We start from the raw sequence: 22,763 nt of genomic DNA, 5'->3' as shown, positions 1-22,763 counted from the left end.
TATATATATATAAATATATATATATATATATATATATATAAATATATATATATATATAAATATATATATATATAAATATATATATATATATATATAAATATATATATATATATATATATATATATATATATATATAAATATATATATATATATAAATATATATATATATATATATATATATATATATATATATATATACACAGAAAATTATACTTCATAATCTGGGGAACACTTTTTAAACTGCAAAAATAAATACATTGACCTTATTATGCTACAGTTACAGGAACAGAAGTGATGCATCAATGCTTAAATATCAGCTCTATTTAATAAATTCTTTGTAACAGCCACAAAAGAATGGTTAGACAAATGTATTCTCATTACTGCTGTATTTAGCTTTGTGCTGCCCTAGGCACTGGGAATACAAATATTTCAGCTTGTGATTGACGCAAATATTTCTTACAACTGGGGGCCTGGGAAGCAGAGAGGGGTACTGCACCCCTAATAAACAACCTGTATCTAAAAAAACATTATAAATCCAAGCAATTTTTATATACTGTACCTTGTCCCTGAAGATGTGAAATATCTAGTCCTTCTCTCAGTCGGATAACAACCACTCCATATTGGTAATCAAAAGCATCACTGTTAAACAAAATAGAAACTCTAATTGCAGAGAATGCTTGTACAAGAAAAGATGCAGTAAATATTTAAGACTCTACAAATACAATGAATATTTAAGGCACTACTCTTAGACATTACAATTTTACAAAAATGTTGTTGAATCAGAACATCAGGTGCCAGTTTTCACGAGAAGGAATGTAGGAAATAAATACAGATTATATGTGCTTCCTTTCTATGTGTATCTATTCCTTTATTCCTGCAGTTGTCATGCATACAGGCATTACAAGAGATCACATGAATTATAATTAAAAATGGCAAAAATTAATTTTAACCCCTTAATGACCAAACCATTTTTCAATGTTCTTACCCTTAAGGACCAGGGCTATTTTTACATTTCTGCAGTGTTTGTGTTTGGCTGTAATTTTCCTCTTACTCATTTTCTGTACCCACACATATTATATACCGTTTTTCTTGCCATTAAATAGACTTTCTAAAGATACCATTATTTTCATCATATCTTATAATTTACTATAATTTTTTTTATAAAATATGAGGAAAAATGGAAAAACAGAATTTATGCTTACCTGATAAATTACTTTCTCCAACGGTGTGTCCGGTCCACGGCGTCATCCTTACTTGTGGGAATATCTCTTCCCCAACATGAAACGGCAAAGAGTCCCAGCAAAGCTGGCCATATAGTCCCTCCTAGACTCCGCCCACCCCAGTCATTCGACCGACGGACAGGAGGAAAAATATAGGAGAAACCATATGGTACCGTGGTGACTGTAGTTAGAGAAAATAATTCATCAGACCTGATTAAAAAACCAGAGCGGGCCGTGGACCGGACACACCGTTGGAGAAAGTAATTTATCAGGTAAGCATAAATTCTGTTTTCTCCAACATTGGTGTGTCCGGTCCACGGCATCATCCTTACTTGTGGGAACCAATACCAAAGCTTTAGGACACAGATGAAGGGAGGGAGCAAATCAGGTTACCTAAACGGAAGGCACCACAGCTTGCAAAACCTTTCTCCCAAAAATAGCCTCCGAAGAAGCAAAAGTATCAAATTTGTAAAATTTGGCAAAAGTGTGCAGTGAAGACCAAGTCGCTGCCTTACATATCTGATCAACAGAAGCCTCGTTCTTGAAGGCCCATGTGGAAGCCACAGCCCTAGTGGAGTGAGCTGTGATTCTTTCAGGAGGCTGCCGTCCGGCAGTCTCATAAGCCAATCGGATGATGCTTTTAAGCCAAAAGGAAATAGAGGTAGAAGTTGCTTTTTGACCTCTCCTTTTACCAGAATAGACGACAAACAGAGAAGATGTTTGTCTGAACTCTTTTGTAGCTTCTAAGTAGAATTTTAGAGCACGGACTACATCTTAATTGTGTAGCAAACGTTCCTTCTTTGAAACTGGTTTCGGACACAAAGAAGGTACAACTATCTCCTGGTTAATATTCTTGTTGGAAACAACCTTTGGAAGAAAACCAGGCTTAGTACGCAAAACCACCTTATCTGAATGGAACACCAGATAGGGCGGAGTACACTGCAGAGCAGATAACTCTGAAACTCTTCTAGCAGAAGAAATAGCAACCAAAAACAAAACTTTCCAAGATAATAACTTAATATCTATGGAATGTAGAGGTTCAAACAGAACCCCTTGAAGAACTGAAAGAACTAGATTTAGACTCCAGGGAGGAGTCAAAGGTCTGTAAACAGGCTTGATCCTAACCAGAGCCTGAACAAATGCTTGAACATCTGGCACAGCTGCCAGTCGTTTGTGTAGTAAGACAGATAAAGCAGAAATCTGTCCCTTTAGAGAACTCGCAGATAATCCTTTATCCAAACCTTCCTGCAGAAAGGAAAGAATCTTAGGAATTTTTATCTTATTCCATGGGAATCCCTTGGATTCACACCAACAGATATATCTTTTCCATATTTTATGGTAAATCTTTCTAGTTACCGGTTTTCTGGCCTGAACCAGAGTATCTATCACAGAATCTGAAAACCCACGCTTTGATAGAATCAAGCGTTCAATCTCCAAGCCGTCAGCTGGAGGGAGACCAGATTTGGATGTTCGAATGGACCCTGAACAAGAAGGTCCTGTCTCAAAGGTAGCTTCCATGGTGGAACGATAACATATTCACCAGGTCTGCATACCAAGTCCTGCGTGGCCACGCAGGAGCTATCAAGATCACAAGGCCCTCTCCTGTTTGATCCTGGCTACCAGCCTGGGAATGAGAGGAAACGGTGTAAACACATAGGCTAGGTTGAAGGTCCAAGGTGCTACTAGTGCATCCACTAGAGTCGCCTTGGGATCCCTGGATCTGGACCCGTAGCAAGGAACCTTGAAGTTCTGACGAGACGCCATCAGATCCATGTCTGGAATGCCCCATAATTGAGTCAACTGGGCAAAGATCTCCGGGTGGAGTTCCCACTCCCCCGGATGGAATGTCTGACGACTCAGATAATCCGCTTCCCAGTTTTCCACACCTGGGATGTGGATCGCAGATAGATGGCAGGAGTGATCCTCCGCCCATTGTATTATTTTGGTCACTTCTTTCATCGCTAGGGAACTCCTTGTTCCCCCCTGATGATTGATATATGCAACAGTCATCATGTTGTCTGATTGGAATCTTATGAATCTGGCCTTTGCAAGCGGAGGCCAAGCCCTGAGAGCATTGAATATCGCTCTTAGTTCCAGAATGTTTAATCGGGAGAAGAGACTCTTCCCGAGACCATAGTCCCTGAGCTTTCAGGGATTCCCAGACCACGCCCCAGCCCACTAGACTGGCGTCGGTCGTGACAATGACCCACTCTGGTCTGCGGAAGCTCATTCCCTGGGATAGATGGTCCAGGGTCAGCCACCAACGGAGTGAATCTCTGGTCTTCTGATCTACTGGAATCACTGGAGACAAGTCTGTATAGTCCCCATTCCACTGTTTGAGCATGCACAGTTGTAATGGTCTTAGATGAATTAATGCAAAAGGAACTATGTCCATTGCTGCAACCATCAACCCTACTACTTCCATGCACTGAGCTATGGAAGGACGTGGAACAGAGTGAAGAACTTGACAAGTGCTTAGAAGTTTTGACTTTCTGACATCTGTCAGAAAAATCCTCATTTCTAAGGAATCTATTATTGTTCCCAAGAAGGGAACTCTTGTTGACGGAGACAGAGAACTTTTTTCTATGTTCACCTTCCATCCGTGAGATCTGAGAAAGGCCAGAACGATGTCTGTATGAGCCTTTGCTTTTGAAAGGGACGACGCTTGTATTAGAATGTCGTCCAAGTACGGTACTACTGCAATGCCCCTCGGTCTTAGAACCGCTAGAAGGGACCCGAGTACCTTTGTGAAAATCCTTGGAGCAGTGGCTAACCCGAATGGGAGGGCCACAAACTGGTAATGTTTGTCCAGAAAGGCGAACCTTAGGAACTGATGATGTTCTTTGTGGATAGGAATATGTAGGTACGCATCCTTTAGATCCACGGTAGTCATAAATTGACCTTCCTGGATAGTGGGTAGAATCGTTCGAATGGTTTCCATTTTGAACGATGGTACCCTGAGAAAATTGTTTAGGATCTTTAAATCCAGAATTGGTCTGAAGGTTCCCTCTTTTTTGGGAACTACGAACAGATTTGAGTAAAATCCCATTCCTTGTTCCGTCATTGGAACAGGGTGTATCACTCCCATCTTTAACAGGTCTTCTACACAATGTAAGAACGCCTGTCTCTTTATTTGGTTTAAGGATAAGTGAGACATGTGGAACCTTCCCCTTGGGGGTAGTTCCCTGAATTCCAGAAGATAACCCTGAGAAACTATTTCTAGTGCCCAGGGATCCTGAACATCTCTTGCCCAAGCCTGAGCAAAGAGAGAGAGTCTGCCCCCTACTAGATCCGGTCCCGGATCGGGGGCTACTCCTTCATGCTGTTTTGTTAGCAGCAGCAGGCTTCTTGGCCTGCTTACCCTTGTTCCAGCCTTGCATAGGTTTCCAGGCTGGTTTGGGCTGTGAGGCATTACCCTCTTGCTTAGAGGATGCAGAATTAGAGGCCGGACCGTTCCTGAAATTGCGAAAGGAACGAAAATTAGACTTATTCTTGGCCTTGAAAGGCCTATCTTGTGGAAGGGCGTGGCCCTTTCCCCCAGTGATGTCTGAGACAATCTCTTTCAATACTGGCCCAACGAGAGTTTTACCTTTGAAAGGGATGTTAAGCAATTTTGTCTTGGATGATACATCCGCTGACCAAGACTTTAGCCAAAGCGATCTGCGCGCCACAATTGCAAACCCTGAATTTTTCGCCGCTAATCTAGCTAATTGCAAAGCGGCATCTAAAATAAAAGAGTTAGCCAACTTAAGTGCGTGAACTCTGTCCATAACCTCCTCATATGGAGTCTCTCTACTGAGCGACTTTTCTAGTTCCTCGAACCAGAACCACGCTGCTGTAGTGACAGGAACAATGCACGAAATGGGTTGTAGAAGGTAACCTTGCTGTACAAAAATCATTTTAAGCAAACCTTCCAATTTTTTATCCATAGGATCTTTGAAAGCACAACTATCCTCGATAGGAATAGTAGTTCGCTTGTTTAGAGTAGAAACTGCCCCCTCGACCTTAGGGACTGTCTGCCATAAGTCCTTTCTGGGGTCGACCATAGGAAATAATTTCTTAAATATAGGGGGGGAACAAAAGGTATGCCGGGCTTCTCCCACTCCTTATTCACTATGCCACCCGCTTGGGTATAGGAAAAGAATCGGGGTGCACCGGAACCTCTAGAAACTTGTCCATCTTGCATAATTTCTCTGGAATGACCAAGTTGTCACAATCATCCAGAGTAGATAACACCTCCTTAAGCAGTGCGCGGAGATGTTCTAATTTAAATATTAATGTCACAACATCAGGTTCAGCTTGTTGAGAAATTTTTCCTGAATCTGAAATTTCCCCATCTGACAAAACCTCCCTCATGGCCACTTCAGATTGGTGTGAGGGTATGACAGAACAATTATCATCAGCGCCCTCCTGCTCTTCAGTGTTTAAAAATGGAGCAATCGCGCTTTCTCTGATATGCAGGCATTTTGGATAAAATATTTGCTATGGAGTTATCCATTACAGCCGTCAATTGATGCATGGTAATAAGCATTGGCGCGCTAGATGTACTAGGGGCCTCCTGCGTGGGCAAAACTGGTGTAGACACAGTAGAAGATGATGTAGTATTATGTCTACTCCCCTCATCTGAGGAATCATCTTGGGCAATTTCATTATCTGTGGCAATACTGTCCTTACTTTGTTTGGACGCTATGGCACAATTATCACACAATTTTGAATGGGGAGACACATTGGCTTTCATACATATAGAACATAGCTTATCCGAAGGCACAGACATGTTAAACAGGCTTAAACTTGTCAATAAAGCACAAAAACCGTTTTAAAACAAAACCGTTACTGTCTCTTTAAATTTTAAACAGAGCACACCTTATTACTGAATATGTGAAAAAGTATGAAGGAATTGTTCAAAATTTACCAAAATTTCACCACAGTGTCTTAAAGCATTAAAAGTATTGCATACCAAATTTAACCCCTATACAGTCCCAGCTACAGCTTTTGCTGTGACCTAACCAAGCCCAGAGGGGAATACGATACCAAATGACGCCTTCTAGAAACTTTTCCAACTACTTTCAGGTCCTCACACATGCATCTGCATGTCTTGCTCTCAAAAACAACTGCGCAGTAATGGCGCGAAAATGAGGCTCAGCCTACAACTGGGAAGGCCCTCCCTGACTGGAAAAGGTGTCTAACATAGTGCCTGACGTTAAAAAACGTTCCCCAAGTTTATAAGTGTGAATTATCAGCATAAACATGTATAAAATGTCCAAATAAAGCAATCGATTTAGCCCATAAAAGTGTCTACCAGTTTTATAGCCCATATTAAGCCCTTTATTCTGTTTGAAACTAAGAAAATGGCTTACCGGTCCCCATGAGGGGAAATGACAGCCTTCCAGCATTACACAGTCTTGTTAGAAATATGGCTAGTCATACCTTAAGCAGAAAAGTCTGCTAACTTCCCCCAACTGAAGTTACTTCATCTCAACAGTCCTATGTGGAAACAGCAATCGATTTTAGTTACTGTCTGCTAAAATCATCTTCCTCTCACAAACAGAAATCTTCATCCTTTTCTGTTTCAGAGTAAATAGTACATACCAGCACTATTTTAAAATAACAAACTCTTGATAGTAGAATAAAAAAACTACATTTAAACACCACATACTCTTAACCATCTCCGTGGAGATGTTGCCTGTGCAACGGCAAAGAGAATGACTGGGGTGGGCGGAGCCTAGGAGGGACTATATGGCCAGCTTTGCCGGGACTCTTTGCCATTTCCTGTTGGGGAAGAGATATTCCCACAAGTAAGGATGACGCCGTGGACCGGACACACCAATGTTGGAGAAATAACACTTTTTTTTTTAACTTTGTCCCCCAAAATCTGTTACACATCTACAACCACGAAAAAACACTCATGCTAAATAGTTTCTAAATTTTGTCCTGAGTTTAGAAATACCCAATGTTTACATGTTCTTTGTAAGTTATAGGGAAATAAGTACAAGTAGCACATTGCTATTTCCAAACCACTTTATTTTTCAAAATTAGCGATAGTTACATTGGAACACTGATATCTGTCAGGAATCCCTGAATAACCCTTGAAATGTATATATATTTTTAATAGACAACCCCCAAAGTAGTGATCTAGGCATATTTTGGTATATTTCATGCCACCATTTCACCACCAAATGCGATCAAATAAAATAAAAAAAAAAATCGTTCACTTTTTCACAAATTTTGTCACAAACTTTAGGTTTCTCACTGAAATTATTTACAAACAGCTTGTGCAATTATGGCACAAATGGTTGTAAATGCTTCTCTGGGATCCCCTTTGTTCAGAAATAGACTTATATGGCTTTGGCGTTGCTTTTTGGTAATTAGAAGGCCGCTAAATGCCACTGCGCACCACACGTGTATTATGCCCAGCAGTGAAGGGGTTAATTAGGGAGCTTGTAGGGTTAATTTTAGCTTTAGTGTAGTGGACAGGCCAAAGTATTGATCTAGGCCCATTTTGGTATATTTTATGCCACCATTTCAACGCCAAAAGCGATTTTACCTTTTTACTAATTTTTTCACAAACTTTAGGTTTCTCACTAAAATTATTTACAAACAGCTTGTGCAATTATGGCACAAATGGTTGTAAATGCTTATCTGGGATCCCCTTTGTTTAGAAATAGCATACTTATATGGCTTTGGCGTTGCTTTTTGCCAATTAGAAGGCCGCTAAATGCCGCTGCGCACCACACTTGTATTATGCCCAGCATTAAAGGGGTTAATTAGGTAGCTTGTAGGGAGCTTGCAGCGTTAATTTTAGCTTTAGTGTAGAGATAAGCCTCCCACCCCCTGATCCCTCCCAAACAGCTCTCTTCCCTCCCCCACCCCACAATTGTCCTGCCATCTTAAAGGGACAGTAAACCTTAAAAATAATGTTATATAATTCTGCACATAGTGCAGAATTATATAACATTATATTAGCCAAACATTTATAAAACATAATTTCCCCTATTAAATAAAAAAAAAAAACTGCTGTTTCACAGACCCGCTCTCTGCTGAGTGGGTCTGTTATATTTACTCAGCGCATCGGGCCAGCTGTATAGTCACAGCCCGGCCCGACCGCGCCATAAGACTAAGTGCAGCTCGCTCCTGTCACAGGAGCGAGCTGCACTTAGTCTTATGGCGCGGTCGGGCCGAGCTGTGACTATACAGCTGGCCCGATGCGCTGAGTAAATATAACAGACCCGCTCAGCAGAGAGCGGGTCTGTTAAACAGCATTTTTTTTTTTAAATTAATAGGGGAAATTATGTTTTATAAATGTTTGGCTAATATAATGTTATATAATTCTGCACTATGTGCAGAATTATATAACATTATTTTTAAAGTTTACTGACACTTTAAGTACTGGCAGAAAGTCTGTCAGTACTAAAATAAAAGGAGTTTTTTTTATATTTATTCAGCTGTGATGGACCCCTGCCTTAGCCCCCAACCTCCTTGATCCCCCCCAAACAGCTCTCTAACCCTCCGCTACCTATTTGTTGCCATCTTGGGTACTGGCAGCTGTCTGCCAGTACCCAGTTTGCCCCTAAAAACAAAGTTGTTTTATTATTTTTATGAGGATAGCTTTTTCTGTAGTGTAGCTGCACTTTGACAAATGACGTGCCAGGTACGTCCATTGTCACTAACAGTTTTTGCAGGACGTACCTGGTACGTCAGTTGTCATTAATGGGCTAAAATGGATAGAGCTTAAAAGCACTTTTCAATTTACAACAGTCAATGTATCTTAGATGAGCTCAGGAGCGTAATCCTAGATAAGCACAGGAGCGTGCATGCATCTTTAGCCGTCTGGAAGCAGAGTTTACAACGTTTATAGCAATGTTACATTGCTGCACATATTGCTCTCACAGACCACAAAAAAGACGCATGCTCTAAATCTTCTATCAGCCTACCTAGGTTCGCTCTTCAACAAATGATACTAATAGAAAATTGAATTTAATAATAGAAGTAAATTGGAAAGTTGTTTAAAATTGCATGCGCTATCTGAATCATGAATGACTAATTTATTGTCCCTTTAACACAGTGTTTTCCAAACAGAACCCAGGTGTTTCATTTTACTCAAGAAGCAACAAACTTTTAAGCTTCACGTTTCCTTTCTTTCATACTGCTGGCAGGCTCTATAATATATTTTTTATTAATAAATCTGTTTCTCACATTTAAAAAAAAAAAAAAAAAAAGTGTCATTATGATAGGCATAGACTGCGTCAAGGTCTATTCCCATTTGGGTCCCTACACACAGCTAGTTTCCAACCAAGCAAACAGATACAAACAACGGTGTCACAGGCTTGTTACAAAGGCGGGAAGAGACTTTAATGCGGTCCTGTGCCTATCACCATTTGACAAAATGCTGTAACTAACTCTTTCATTTATGTAAATGCTGTTTGCATTTTTTTTTCCCCATTCCTGAAAATTGATAATTTTGCTTAATATGTTGTTTTCTCTTACATTTGCAAGATGTCTCAATCTGATCCTGTCTCAGAAACCACTGTTGGATTCCTGCTGCCTGATAACAGTTCTACCAAAGCTAAGTTTATCTGTTTAGCGGAGATTATATCTCCAGCTTGAGTATGGAACAGTTGTCATGATAAGCTTTTACATGCAGAGAATGTATCCATCAGTACTAGTACAATGCCTGTTGTTCCTTCAACATTTAATATGCATGATATTCCTGTGACTATAAAAGATTTTATTGCTGATGTGATTCAGAAGGCTTTGTCTGCCATTCCACCTTCTAATAAACATAAAAGGTCTTTTAAAACTTCTCATAAAGATGATGAATTTTCAAATGACTGAAAACGTACTGAATTATCTGAATCTATCTGATTTAGAAGATCCTACCTCAGATATTGACACTGACAAATCTACTTATCTCTAAGATGGAGTATATTCGTTCCTTTTTGAAAGAAGTGTTAATTACTTTGGATATTGAGGAAACTAGTCCTCTTGATATTAAAACTAGCAAACGTTTAAATTCTGTTTATAAACCTCCTGTGGTTATTCCAGTTCCTGATGCTATTTCTGATATGATTTTAAAGGAATTTAATAGACCTGGTACTTCTTTTATTCCTTCTTCTAGGTTAAAAAGGTGTATCCTTTGCCAGCAGCCAGATTGGAGTTTTGGGAAAAAATCCCCAAAGTTGATGGGGCTATTTCTACTCTTGCCAAACGTACTACTATCCCTATGGAAGATAGTACTTCTTTTAAGGATCCTTTAGATAGGAAACTTGAATCTTTATCTAAGGAAAGCTTATTTATTTTCTGACTATCTTCTCAGGCCTGAAATTTCTATAGCTGACGTTGCAGCTGCAGCAGCCTTCTGGTTGGAAAGATTAGCACAACAGGAAACAGATTCTGATTTTTCTAGCTTTGTTCGCTTGCTTCAACATGCTAATCATTTTATCTGTGATACTAATTTTTAAATAATCAAAACGGATGTCAAATCTATGTCTTTAGCTAGAAGAGCTTTGTGGCTCAAATATTGGAATGCTGACATGGGTATCTAAGTCTAGATTACCATCTCTTTCTTTCCAAGGTAACAATTGATTTGGTTCTCAGTTGGATTCCATTATTTCAACTGTCACTGGGGGAAGGGAGCTTTTTTACCTCAGGATAAAAGATCTAAAGGTAAATCTATAGCTTCTAATCGTTTTCGTTCCTTTCGACAGAATAAGGAACAGAAACCAAATCCTTTCCCCAAGGAATCTGTTCCAATTGGAAGCCTTCTTGATGTTGGAATAAATCCAAGCCTTTTAAGAAACCAAAGCCAGCCTCTCTCTCCCACTCCTTAGCAATGATCTCGGAAGCTCATTGAGGAAATGGAAATATGTCTGTGTAAGAAGGAACCTCAAAATATCTGTCCTGTTTACTAGCCTTCTTAGGGACAACAACTGTGGAGTCACTGTCGTCCAAGGTAACTAAAATCTCCCTGAGTAACAGATGAAGGTGTTCTAGTTTAAACCTAAAAGAAACCACCTCCGAGTCCATCAGAGGTAATAAACTCTCTGAATCTGAAACTTCCTTTTCAGATGCTACGGCAGTACCCTCCTCTTCATGTCGTTGGGAGGATCCTCCGAAATTGCAACAATTGTGTCAGAAACCGTGCTTAAATAATGTCTGACTTTCCTCTTACGTTTGCTCTGCAACATTGGATACTAATACTGCCCGCAATCTGCAAGAAAAATTTAGTCAATTTTGATAAAAAAAAGACTAAACCCCAGGTAAGAAAAATATTTCTTAAAATGTTAATTTTCCCCAAATATGAAACTGACAGTCTGCACAAGGAAATACATGAACCTGACTCATGGCAAATCTAAGTACAATACATATATTTAGAACTTTATATAAATGCATAAAGTGCCAAACCATAGCTGGGGTATCTTAAGTAATAAAAAACATACTTACCAAAAAGACACCCATCCATATAAAGCAGATAGCCAAACCAGTACTGAAATAGTTATCAGTAGAGGTAATGGTATATGAGAGTATATCGTCGATCTGAAAAGGGAGGTAGGAGATGAATCTCTACGACCGATAACAGAGAACCTATGAAATAGATCCCAGTTAGGAAGACTATTGCATTCAATAGGTGATACTCTCTTCACATCCCTCTGACATTCGCTGTACTCTGAGAGGAATCGGGCTTCAAAATGCTGAGAAGCGCATGTCAACGTAGAAATCTTAGCACAAACTTACTTCACCACCTCCATAGGAGGCAAAGTTTGTAAAACTGAATTGTGGGTGTGGTGAGGGGTGTATTTATAGGCATTTGAGGTTTGGGAAACTTTGCCCCTCCTGGTAGGATTGTATATCCCATACGTCACTAGCTCATGGACTCTTGCCAATTACATGAAAGAAATATAGATACCTCTATAAACAAAGTATTAAACTAGATAAGTGTCTCAAAACGTACAAATATACCCAGACTAATAAACAGATACACTGCATCTATACATATAAAAAGAGACATGAACCTCCACTGTGTGTTAGTTGCATTGAACTAAAAAGAAAAAAAAATCCTCAGAACCAAAAATTTTATATACAATGGTAGTTATACTTACTGAAGAATATTAATGTAATTTTCAACTTCCTTCATGTCAGATTGAAGCCAATTGCTTTTAAAGCCAACAACAAGGGTATTTGGTCTCATCCTTCCTAAACCAGCAGCCTGGATAGTTAAAGATAAAATAAAAGGAGATTAAGACTAGACTATAGTGCAGGATTGGGGAACCTTGGCATGTTTCTGAACTACATTACCCATGATGTTTAGGCACTCTGTAGTCCGGTTGAGCATCATGGGAAATGTAGTTCTGAAACATCTGGAGGGCCAAGGTTCCCCATTCCTGCTATAATGTAATAATATATAATTATATTAATATGAAGAACGCTTTACCTGCATTAGATACTGTGCTCCATCTCGCAAGTCCTCTGCATGTACTGGTGAATAGAAAGCTTTTGTTTTGTTTTTAATAAGCCAACGCTGGTATCTAGCTTGATCAGTAACCAATTCTTTCATAGCTTGTCTGCGAGGACCCTTTCAATGAAAGAAAGAAAAAAATGCAACTTCTTACATTGCTACATTACTATAATATGCAAAATGCCAGTATTAAATGGCCATAGAACATAACAGAACTTACCATGTGCACATGTCCGCAGATCATCAAACCCACATTTTTGGTAAAGGCATGGACAAGGTGTAGGAGAGCTGGTCGGGAATTTGGTGCACCTATTAAAACAAGGCACTGTGGCCTTTTTGGAATAAGAAAATGAAGAATAAGAAAAAAAACAATAAAAAAAAAACTAACAGACTACTATAACAATAATTAGCATTTTGATCTCAGTGATAAATTAGAACAAATATTATAGTTAATAAAGTGGTACGCACATCAAATCATATTTAGTGCGCCATACTACTCCAATTACTGGTTTACTTTCACAAACAAGGCCTCTTATGTGGGAAGACCATCTAAACTTCATACATGTGTCAATGTGCAAAGCCAAAACCAAAAAGGGAAAGATCTTACTATACAAATTCATCATTGTCTAACAATTACGAGGAGTTAAAGGATGTTAAACTCAACACATTTTTACCGCTCCTATGAAAGAGCAGTAGTTAAATGTTTTTAAAGAGTTTTCTGGCATGAAAAGTGACCTTTAACTCCTTGTCCCAATAAGACAAAGCCCATCGTACCACATAGCGTATATATACATGTCACAGCTGCAGACACCTATCTGAATATGGAAACATAGCACGACTCCTGGGAGCGAAGGAGTTAAAGGGACAGTAATTTAAACAACTTTCAAATTAACTTATATTATCAATGTTGCTTTGTTCTCTTAATATCATTTTGTTTAAGAATAAACAGGTTCATAGGAGCTTAAGAGCATGCACATGTCATGCAGTCTATGGCAACAGTGTTTGCAATTATGTATAACATTGCTATAAACATTGTTGCCAACACTACTGGTAAAGACACATGCATGCTCTTGAGAACTTTAAAGGGACACTGAACCCAAATTTTTTCTTTTGTGATTCAGATAGAGCATGCAATTTTAAGCAACTTTCTAATTTACTCCAATTAACAAATTTTCTTCATTCTCTTGGTATCTTTATTTCAAAAGCAAGAATGTAAGTTTAGATGCCGGTCCAATTTTGGTGAATAACCTGGGTTGTTCTTGCCGATTGGTGGATAAATTCACCACCAATAAACAAGTGCTGTCCAGTGTCTGAACCAAAAATTAGGTGGCTCCTTAGCTTAGATGCCTTCTTTTTCAAACAAAAATAGTAAGAGAACGAAGAAAAATTGATAATAGGCGTAAATTAGAAAGGTTGCTTAAAATTGCATGCTCTATCTGAATCACTAAAGAAAAACAATTTGGTTCAGTGTCCCTTTAACAAAAGGATACCAATGAACTAAACAAAAACAAATTATGCTTTCCTGAATTTCATTTCCATCGTTACAAGGAGAGTCCACGGCTTCATTCATTACTTGTGGGGATACAGAACCTGGCCACCAGGAGGGGGCAAAGACTGCCAGTCATTCTGCCGAGGGAACACTGAACAGTAGGAGAAATATCAAGGTATAAATGGTGCAAGAAGGAAAAGAAGAAATTTAGGACCGCCCAGCAGAGAACCGGACGGGAGCCGCGGAGACTCCTCGTAACGATGGAAATTAAATTATCAGGTAAGCATAATTTATGTTTTCCATCTAATACTAGGAGAGTCCACGGCCATATTCATTATTTGTGGGAAACAAATACCCAAGCTCTGGAGGACACTGAATGAATAACGGGAGGGTAAAAGGAAAGGTGGACCCTAAAATGAGGGCACCACAGCCTGTAAAACCTGTCTCCCAAACACAGCTTTCAGCCGAAGCAAAAACGTCAAATTTGTGTGTAAGGAGGACCAGGTAGCTGCCTTACACATCTGCTCCATAGAGGCCTCATTCTTAAAGGCCCAAGAAGAAGTCACAGCTCTATTTGAGTGAGCCGTAATCCTCTGAGGAGGCTTATGTCCCGCTGTCTCATAGGCCAAACTAATCAATCTCCTCAGCCAAAAGGATAAAGAAGTGGAAGAAGCCTTTTGCCCCTTACGCTTCCCCGAATAAACCAACAAAGCTGAGGTTTGTCTGAAATCCTTCGTAGCCTGGAGATAGAATTTCAAGTCTCTAACCACATCGAAGTTATGAAGTAGCCGTTCCTTCGAAAAAGGATTAGGACACAAGGAAGGAACCACAATATTCTGATTAATGTTACGATCAGACACCACATTAATGAGAAATTCCAGAGCAGTGCGAAGAACTGCCTTATCTGTATGGAAAACCAGGTAAGGAGGCTCACATTGCAAGGCCACCAATTCAGACACCCTGCGAGCCGAGGCAATGGCCAGTAGAAAGAGAACATTCCATGACAGAGTCTTAATGTCAAGTGAATACATAGGCTCGAACAGTGCTGAAATCTGTCCCCTTAAGGAACTGGCAGCAAGCCATTTTTCCAAACCATCCTGGAGGAAAGAAAGAATTCTGGATACCCTGACCTTATGCCAGGAATATCCACGAGATTCACACCAGAGTAAGTAGGTCCTCCACACCTTATGATAGATGCGACGGGTGACCGGCTTTCTGGCCTGAATGAGAGTATCAATCACCCTCTCAGAAAAACCTCTTCTGGCTAGGACTAGGCGTTCAATATCAACACAGTCAGCCTCAGAGAATCTAGATTCTGATGCACAAAGGGACCCTGTACCAGCAGATCCCTGCGACAGGGCAACCTCCACGGAGGGGACAACATCCCCACTAGCTCCGCAAACCACGTCCTCCGTGGCCATGACGGAGCAATCAGAATAGTTTACGCTTGTTACTGTTTGATGCGTGCCACTACACGAGGTAGAAGTGGTAACGGAGGAAATATGTAAACTAGGGTGAAGCCCCAAGGCACTGCTAAGGCATCCATCAGCTCTGCCTGGGGATCCCTGGACCGTGACCTGTATCTGGGTAGCTTGAAGTTGAGTCTGGATGCCATGAGATCAATCTCTGGAGTCCCCCAACTGTTGCAAATCTCCAAAAACACTTTGGGGTGAAGAGACCATTCCCCCGGATGAAACGACTGTCTGCTGAGAAAATCCGCTTCCCAGTTGTCCACACCCCCGGGATGTGGATTGCTGATAGCGAGCAGTCGTGGGTCTCCGCCCATTCCAGAATCTGAGAAACTTCCCTTATGGCTAGAGAGCTTCTCCTACCCCCCGATGGCTGATGTAAGCCACAGAGGTAATGTTGTCCGACTTGAATCTGATGAGGCCAAGACCCCAGAGCGTTGAAGATCGCCCGAAGTTCCAGGATGTTGATCGGAAGAGACTGCTTCAGATTCCACCTGCCCTGTGCCTTCCTGGCACCCCAAACTGCTCCCCAACCTGAGAGACTCGTGTCCACAGTCACAATCTCCCAAGATGGTCTTAGGAAGGATGTCCCCTGGGACAGTTGACCTGAATGGAGCAACCAAGAGAGAGATTCCCTCAACCCGTAAGATCAGTTGGGATAGGTCCGTATGATCGCCGTTCCACTGCCTCAGCATGCATAGCTAAAGAGGCCTCAGGTGGAATCTGGCGAACAGAATGACATCTATAGTTGATACCATGAGCCCAATCACCTCCATGCACTGGGCCACTGATGGCCTTGAGGAGGATTGAAGGGCAAGATAGTTGGAGACAATCTTGCAACGTCTCTGATCTGTAAGGAATACCTTCATGGCTATGGAGTCGATTATCATGCCCAGGAACTCCACTCTGGTACTGGGGACCAGAGAACTCTTTCCTGAGATTATCTTCCAACCATGAGATTGCAGAAGGAGAAGTGTTCTCGAATGTTTCTCTGCTACCCGGTAGGACGGAGCCTGAACCAGTATGACATCCAGATAAGGAGCTACTGCAATCCCTCTTGATGTCGCCACTGCGTGAAGAGCTCCCAGAAACCTTTGTGAAGATTCTTGGAGCAGTAGCCAGTCCGAAGGGAAGAGCTACAAACTGAAGTGCTGATCCAGAAAGGCGAACCTTAAGAACCTGAAGTGATCCTTGCGTATTGGCACATGAAGGTAAGCGTCCTTTAAATCTATCGTGGTCATAAACTGACCCTCTTAAACTAGGGGCAGTATAGACCGTATCGTCTCCATTTTGAACGATGGAACCGACAGAAACTTGGTTAAACACTTGGGCCCCATTTATCAAGCTCTGTATCGAGCCATGTTTCTCGCTAGCTTTCAAACCTACCATAACCTGTCCGCCTAGACCACTTTCAGCTAGAGGTACAGGTACAATTACTCCTAGAGAGGAGAGATCCCTTACACACTCTAGGAAGGCATCTCATTTTTCTGGTTTTGTCGATAGATTTGACAAGAGGAATCTGCCCTTGCGGGGATAAGTTTTGAAACCTATCCTGTACCCCTGGCCGACAACTTCCAGAACCCAAGGATCCTGTACGTCTCTCATCCAAGCCTCTGCGAAAAGAGTTAGTCTGCCCCCTACGAGTTCCAGAGACTGATCGGGAGCCACCCTTTCATGCTGATTTTGTCTCGGCGGGCTTCTTGCGCTGCTTGGTTTTATTCCAAGACTTAGCCGGCTTCCAAGATCCCTTGGACTGCTTGGGTTTTGCAGCAGGCTGCTGTCGTTGGGACTTGTCCGAACGAAAGAGACCAAAATTAAGACCCTTAGGTTTGTTCTTATCCTGCGGTAGAAAGGCGCCCTTGCCCCCCATGACCAGGCCTGGACCAAATATAATCATTCCCTGAAACAGGAGAGAAAGAAATCTAGATTTGAACGTCATGTCAGCAGACCACGACTTCAACCACAGAGCCCTCCGGGCTAGAACAGGAAAGCCTGATGTCTTGGCATTCAAGCGAATAATCTGCATATTAGCATCACAAATAAACAAAATTTATGCTTACCTGATAAATTTCTTTCTTTTGCGATGTACCGAGTCCGCGGTTTCATCCTTACTTGTGGGATATTATCCTTCCTAACAGGAAGTGACAAAGAGCACCACAGCAGAGCTGTCTATATAGCTCCCCCCTTAACTCTACCCCCCAGTCATTCGACCGAAGGCCAAGGAAGAAAAAGGAGAAACTATAAGGTGCAGAGGTGACTGAAGTTATCAATAAAAAATACTATCTGTCTTGAATAGACAGGGCGGGCCGTGGACTCGGTACGTCGCAAAAGAAAGAAATTTATCAGGTAAGCATAAATTTTGTTTTCTTTTGCAAGATGTACCGAGTCCACGGTTTCATCCTTACTTGTGGGATACCAATACCAAAGCTTTAGGACACGGATGAAGGGAGTGACAAGACAGGAGCCTAAACGGAAGGCACAACTGCTTGCAAAACCTTTCTCCCAAAAATAGCCTCCGAAGAAGCAAAAGTATCAAATTTGTAAAATTTGGAAAAGGTATGAAGCGAAGACCAAGTCGCAGCCTTACAAATTTGTTCAACAGAAGCATCATTTTTAAAAGCCCATGTGGAAGCTACCGCTTTAGTAGAGTGAGCTGTAATCCTTTCAGGAGGCTGCTGTCCAGCAGTCTCATAAGCCAAACGGATGATGCTTTTCAGCCAAAAGGAAAAAGAGAGGTAGCCATAGCCTTTTGACCCCTACGTATTCCAGAATAGACAACAAACAAAGAAGATGATTGACGAAAATCTTTGGTTGCCTGCAAATAGAACTTCAAAGCAGGAACTACGTCCAAGTTGTGCAATAAACGTTCCTTCTTAGAAGAAGGATTAGGACACAGAAAAGGAACAACAATCTCCTGATTGATATTCCTGTTAGTAACAACCTTAGGGAGGAACCCAGGTTTTGTACGCAAAACCACCTTATCAGCATGGAAAACAAGATAAGGCGAGTCACATTGTAATGCAGATCATTCAGAAACCCTTCGAGCTGAAGAGATAGCAACTAGAAACAGAACTTTCCAAGATAGAATTTTAATATCTATGGAATGCATGGGTTCAAACGGAACCCCCGAAGAACATTAAGAACTAAATTTAGACTCCATGGCGGAGCAACAGGTTTAAACACAGGCTTGATTCTAACTAAAGCCTGACAAAAAGCCAGAACGTCTGGGACATGTGCCAGACGCTTGTGCAATAGAATAGACAAAGCAGATATCTGTCCTTTTAAGGAACTAGCTGACAATCCTTTCTCCAATCCCTCTTGAAGAAAGGACAAAATCCTAGGAATCCTGATCTTACTCCATGAGTAGCCCTTGGATTCGCACCAAAAAAGATATTTACGCCATATCTTAAGATAAATTTTCCTGGTGACAGGCTTTCGAGCCTGAATCAAGGTATCTATGACCGACTCAGAGAAACCTCGCTTTGATAAAATCAAGCGTTCAATCTCCAAGCAGTCAGTTGCAGAGAAATTAAATTTGGATGCTTGAACAGACTTTGAATCAGAAGGTCCTGTATTAGTGGCAGAGTCCATGGTGGCAGAGATGACATGTCCACCAGATCTGCATACCAAGTCCTGCGTGGCCACGCAGGAGCTATCAAAATCACCAAAGCTCTCTCCTGTTTGATTCTGGCAATCAGACACGGAAGGAGAGGGAAAGGTGGAAACACATAAGCCAGGTTGAACGACCAGGGTACTGCTAGAGCATCTATTAGTACTACCCGAGGATCCCTTGACCTGGATCCGTAACAAGGAAGTTTGGCGTTCTGACGAGACGCCATCAGATCCAATTCTGGTGCGCCCCATAGCTGAACCAGTTGAGCAAACTCCTCCGGATGGAGCTCCCACTCCCCCGGATGAAAAGTCTGACAACTTAGAAAATCTGCCTCCCAGTTCTCTACCCCTGGAATATATATCGCTGATAGATGGCAAGAGTGAGTCTCTGCCCATCGGATTATCCTGGAAACTTCCATCATCGCTAAGGAACTCCTTGTTCCCCCCTGATGATTGATTATAAGCTACAGTCGTGATGTTGTCCGACTGAAATCTGATAAATCCGGCCGAAGCCAGCTGAGGCCACGCCTGAAGAGCATTGAATATCGCATTGAATATTTATCGGTAGGAGGGCCTCCTCCTGAGTCCACAATCCCTGTGCTTTCAGGGAATTCCAGACTGCACCCCAGCCCAGTAGGCTGGAGTCCGTCGTCAATATAACCTACACTGGCATGCGAAAACACATTCCCCCGGACAGGTGATTCTGTGACAACCACCAAAGAAGAGAGTCTCTGGTCTCTAGATCCAGATTTATCTGAGGAGATAAATCTGCATAATCCCCATTCCACTGTCTGAGCATGCATAGTTGCAGTGGTCTGAGATGTAAGCGAGCATATGGAACTACGTCCATTGGCGCTACCATTAAACCGATTACCTCCATGCACTGAGCCACTGACGGCCGAGGAATGGAATGAAGAGCTCGGCAGGTGGTTAAAATTTTTGATTTCCTGACGTCCTTCAGAAATATTTTCATTTCTACCGAGTCTATCAGAGTCCCTAGAAATGAAACTCTTGTGAGAGGGGAAAGAGAACTCTTTTTGATGTTCACCTTCCACCATGAGATCTTAGAAAGGACAACACTAAGTCTGTGCGAGACTTGGCTAGTTGGAAAGTCGACGCTTGAATTAGGATGTCGTCTAGATAAGGCGCCACTGTTATGCCCCGCAGCCTTAGGACCGCCAGAAGGGACCCTAGCACCTTTGTGAAGATTCTTGGTACCGTGGCCAACCCGAAGGGAAGAGCCACAAACTGGTAATGCTTGTCCAGAAAGGCAAACCTGAGGAACTGGTGATGATCTTTGTGGATAGGAATGTGCAGATACGCATCCTTTAAGTACACGGTGGTCATATATTGACCCTCCTGGATCATTGGTAAAATAGTCCGAATGGTCTCCATCTTGAAGGATGGAACTCTTAGGAATTGGTTTAGGATCTTGAGATCTAGAATTGGTCTGAAGGTTCCCTCTTTTTTGGGAACCACAAACAGATTGGAGTAGAACCCTTGACCCTGTACTGCTTTTGGAACTGGGCAGATCACTCCCATGGTAAAAAGGTCTTCTAAACAGTGTAAGAACACCTCTCTTTTTGTCTGGTTTACAGACAATTGAGAAAGATGGAATCCCCCCCCCTTGGAGGAGAATCTTTGAAATCTAGAAGATACCCCTGGGTTACAATTTCTACGGCCCAGGAGTCCTGAACGTCTCTTGCCCAGGCCTGAGCAAAGAGAGAGAGTCTGCCCCTACTAGATCCGGTCCCGTATCGGGGGCTACCCCTTCATGCTGTCTTAGTGGCAGCAGCAGGCTTCTTGGCCTGATTACCCTTGTTCCAAGCCTGGTTAGGTCTCCAGATTGGCCTGGATTGAGCAAAGTTCCCCTCTTGCTTTGTAGCAGGGGAAGAGGAAGCGGGACCACCTTTGAAGTTTCGAAAGGAACGGAAATTATTTTGTTTGGTCCTCGTCTTATTTGATTTATCCTGAGGGAGGGCATGACCCTTCCCTCCAGTGATATCTGAAATGATCTCTTTCAATGCAGGCCCGAATAGGGTCTTACCTTTGAAAGGAATGGTCAAAAGCTTAGATTTTGATGACACATCAGCAGACCAGGACTTAAGCCATAACGCTCTACACGCTAAAATGGCAAAACCTGAATTCTTAGCCGCTAATTTAGTCAGATGAAAAGCGGCATCTGTAATGAAAGAATTAGCTAGCTTAAGAGTCCTAATTCTGTCCAGAATATCATCCAATGGGTTCTCCACCTGAAGAGCCTCTTCCAGAGCCTCAAACCAAAAGGCAGCTGCAGTGGTTACAGGAACAATGCACGCTATAGGCTGGAGAAGAAAACCCTGATGAACAAAAATTTTCTTTAGGAGACCCTCTAATTTTTTATCCATAGGATCTTTGAAAGCACAACTGTCCTCAATAGGTATAGTTGTACGCTTATCCAGAGTAGAAATAGCTCCCTCCACCTTAGGGACCGTCTGCCACGAGTCCCGCATGGAGTCAGATATGGGAAACATTTTCTTAAAAACAGGAGGGGGGACAAACTGAATACCTGGTCTGTCCCACTCCTCAGTAACAATGTCCGAAATCCTCTTAGGGACTGGAAAAACATCAGTGCAAACAGGAACCTCCAAATATTTGTCCATTTTACACAATTTCTATGGAACTACAATAGGGTCACAATCATCCAGAGTAGCTAAAACCTCCCTGAGCAATAAGCGGAGGTGTTCCAGCTTAAATTTAAATGCCGTCATATCTGAATCTGTCTGAGGGAACATCTTTCCTGAATCAGAAATCTCTCCCTCAGATAGCAAATCCCTCATCCCTACCTCAGATTATTGTGAGGGAATATCGGATACGGCTACTAAAGCGTCAGAAGGCTCAGCATTTGTTCTTAACCCAGAGCTACTGCGCTTCCCTTGCAACCCTGGCAGTTTAGATAAAACCTCTGTGAGGGTAGTATTCATAACTGAGGCCATATCTTGCAAGGTGAAAGAATTAGACACACTAGAGGTACTTGGCGTCGCTTGTGCGGGCGCTACTGGTTGTGACACTTGGGGAGAACTAGATGGCAAAACCTGATTTCCTTCTGTTTGAGAATCATCCAGTGCCAAACTCTTATAAGTCAAAATATGCTGTTTTCAATTTATAGACATATCAGTACAAGTGGGACACATTCTAAGAGGGGGTTCCACAATGGCTTCTTAACAAATTGAGCAATGAGTTTCCTCAATGTCAGACATGTTGAACAGGCTAGTAATGAGACAAGCAAGCTTGGAAAACACTTTATTTAATGAAAAAATAAACAATTTTCAAAAATGGTACTGTGCCTTTAAGAGAAAAAAAGGCATACACAAATTGCAAAACTGCTTAAAATTACCTAAAATTTTCCAAAATTTTTACAGTATACTCACTAAGCTTTAGTAAGATTTCACCACAAGTAATAAAGCAATAAACCCCCAAATGTGAAAACCGGATTGACAAGTGTCCAAAACCGGTAAAAACCCGTCAGCCCCTTGCCACAG

The 22,763-nt window shown here is 41.6% G+C and overlaps 1 protein-coding gene across 2 annotated transcripts in view; it reads right to left on the bottom strand.

Moving 5' to 3' along the window:
- Window positions 1-22,763, bottom strand: part of SLC12A2 (solute carrier family 12 member 2) — a 368,917-nt gene that overhangs the window by 99,478 nt on the left and 246,676 nt on the right. For both annotated transcript variants that reach the window (XM_053701642.1, XM_053701641.1), the window contains 4 exons: window positions 12,893-13,004; window positions 12,649-12,789; window positions 12,317-12,423; window positions 560-639 (listed from right to left, as the gene is read on the bottom strand). In XM_053701642.1, the coding sequence (XP_053557617.1) occupies window positions 560-639; window positions 12,317-12,423; window positions 12,649-12,789; window positions 12,893-13,004 (440 nt within the window). The remainder of the gene's footprint in view (window positions 1-559; window positions 640-12,316; window positions 12,424-12,648; window positions 12,790-12,892; window positions 13,005-22,763) is intronic.

This window comes from Bombina bombina, chromosome 2 (genome assembly GCF_027579735.1).
Source record: "Bombina bombina isolate aBomBom1 chromosome 2, aBomBom1.pri, whole genome shotgun sequence".
NCBI classification, from domain to species: domain Eukaryota; kingdom Metazoa; phylum Chordata; class Amphibia; order Anura; family Bombinatoridae; genus Bombina; species Bombina bombina.
The sequence above is the reverse complement of the archived record's forward strand: the minus strand, read 5'-3'. Positions and strand labels throughout refer to the sequence as shown.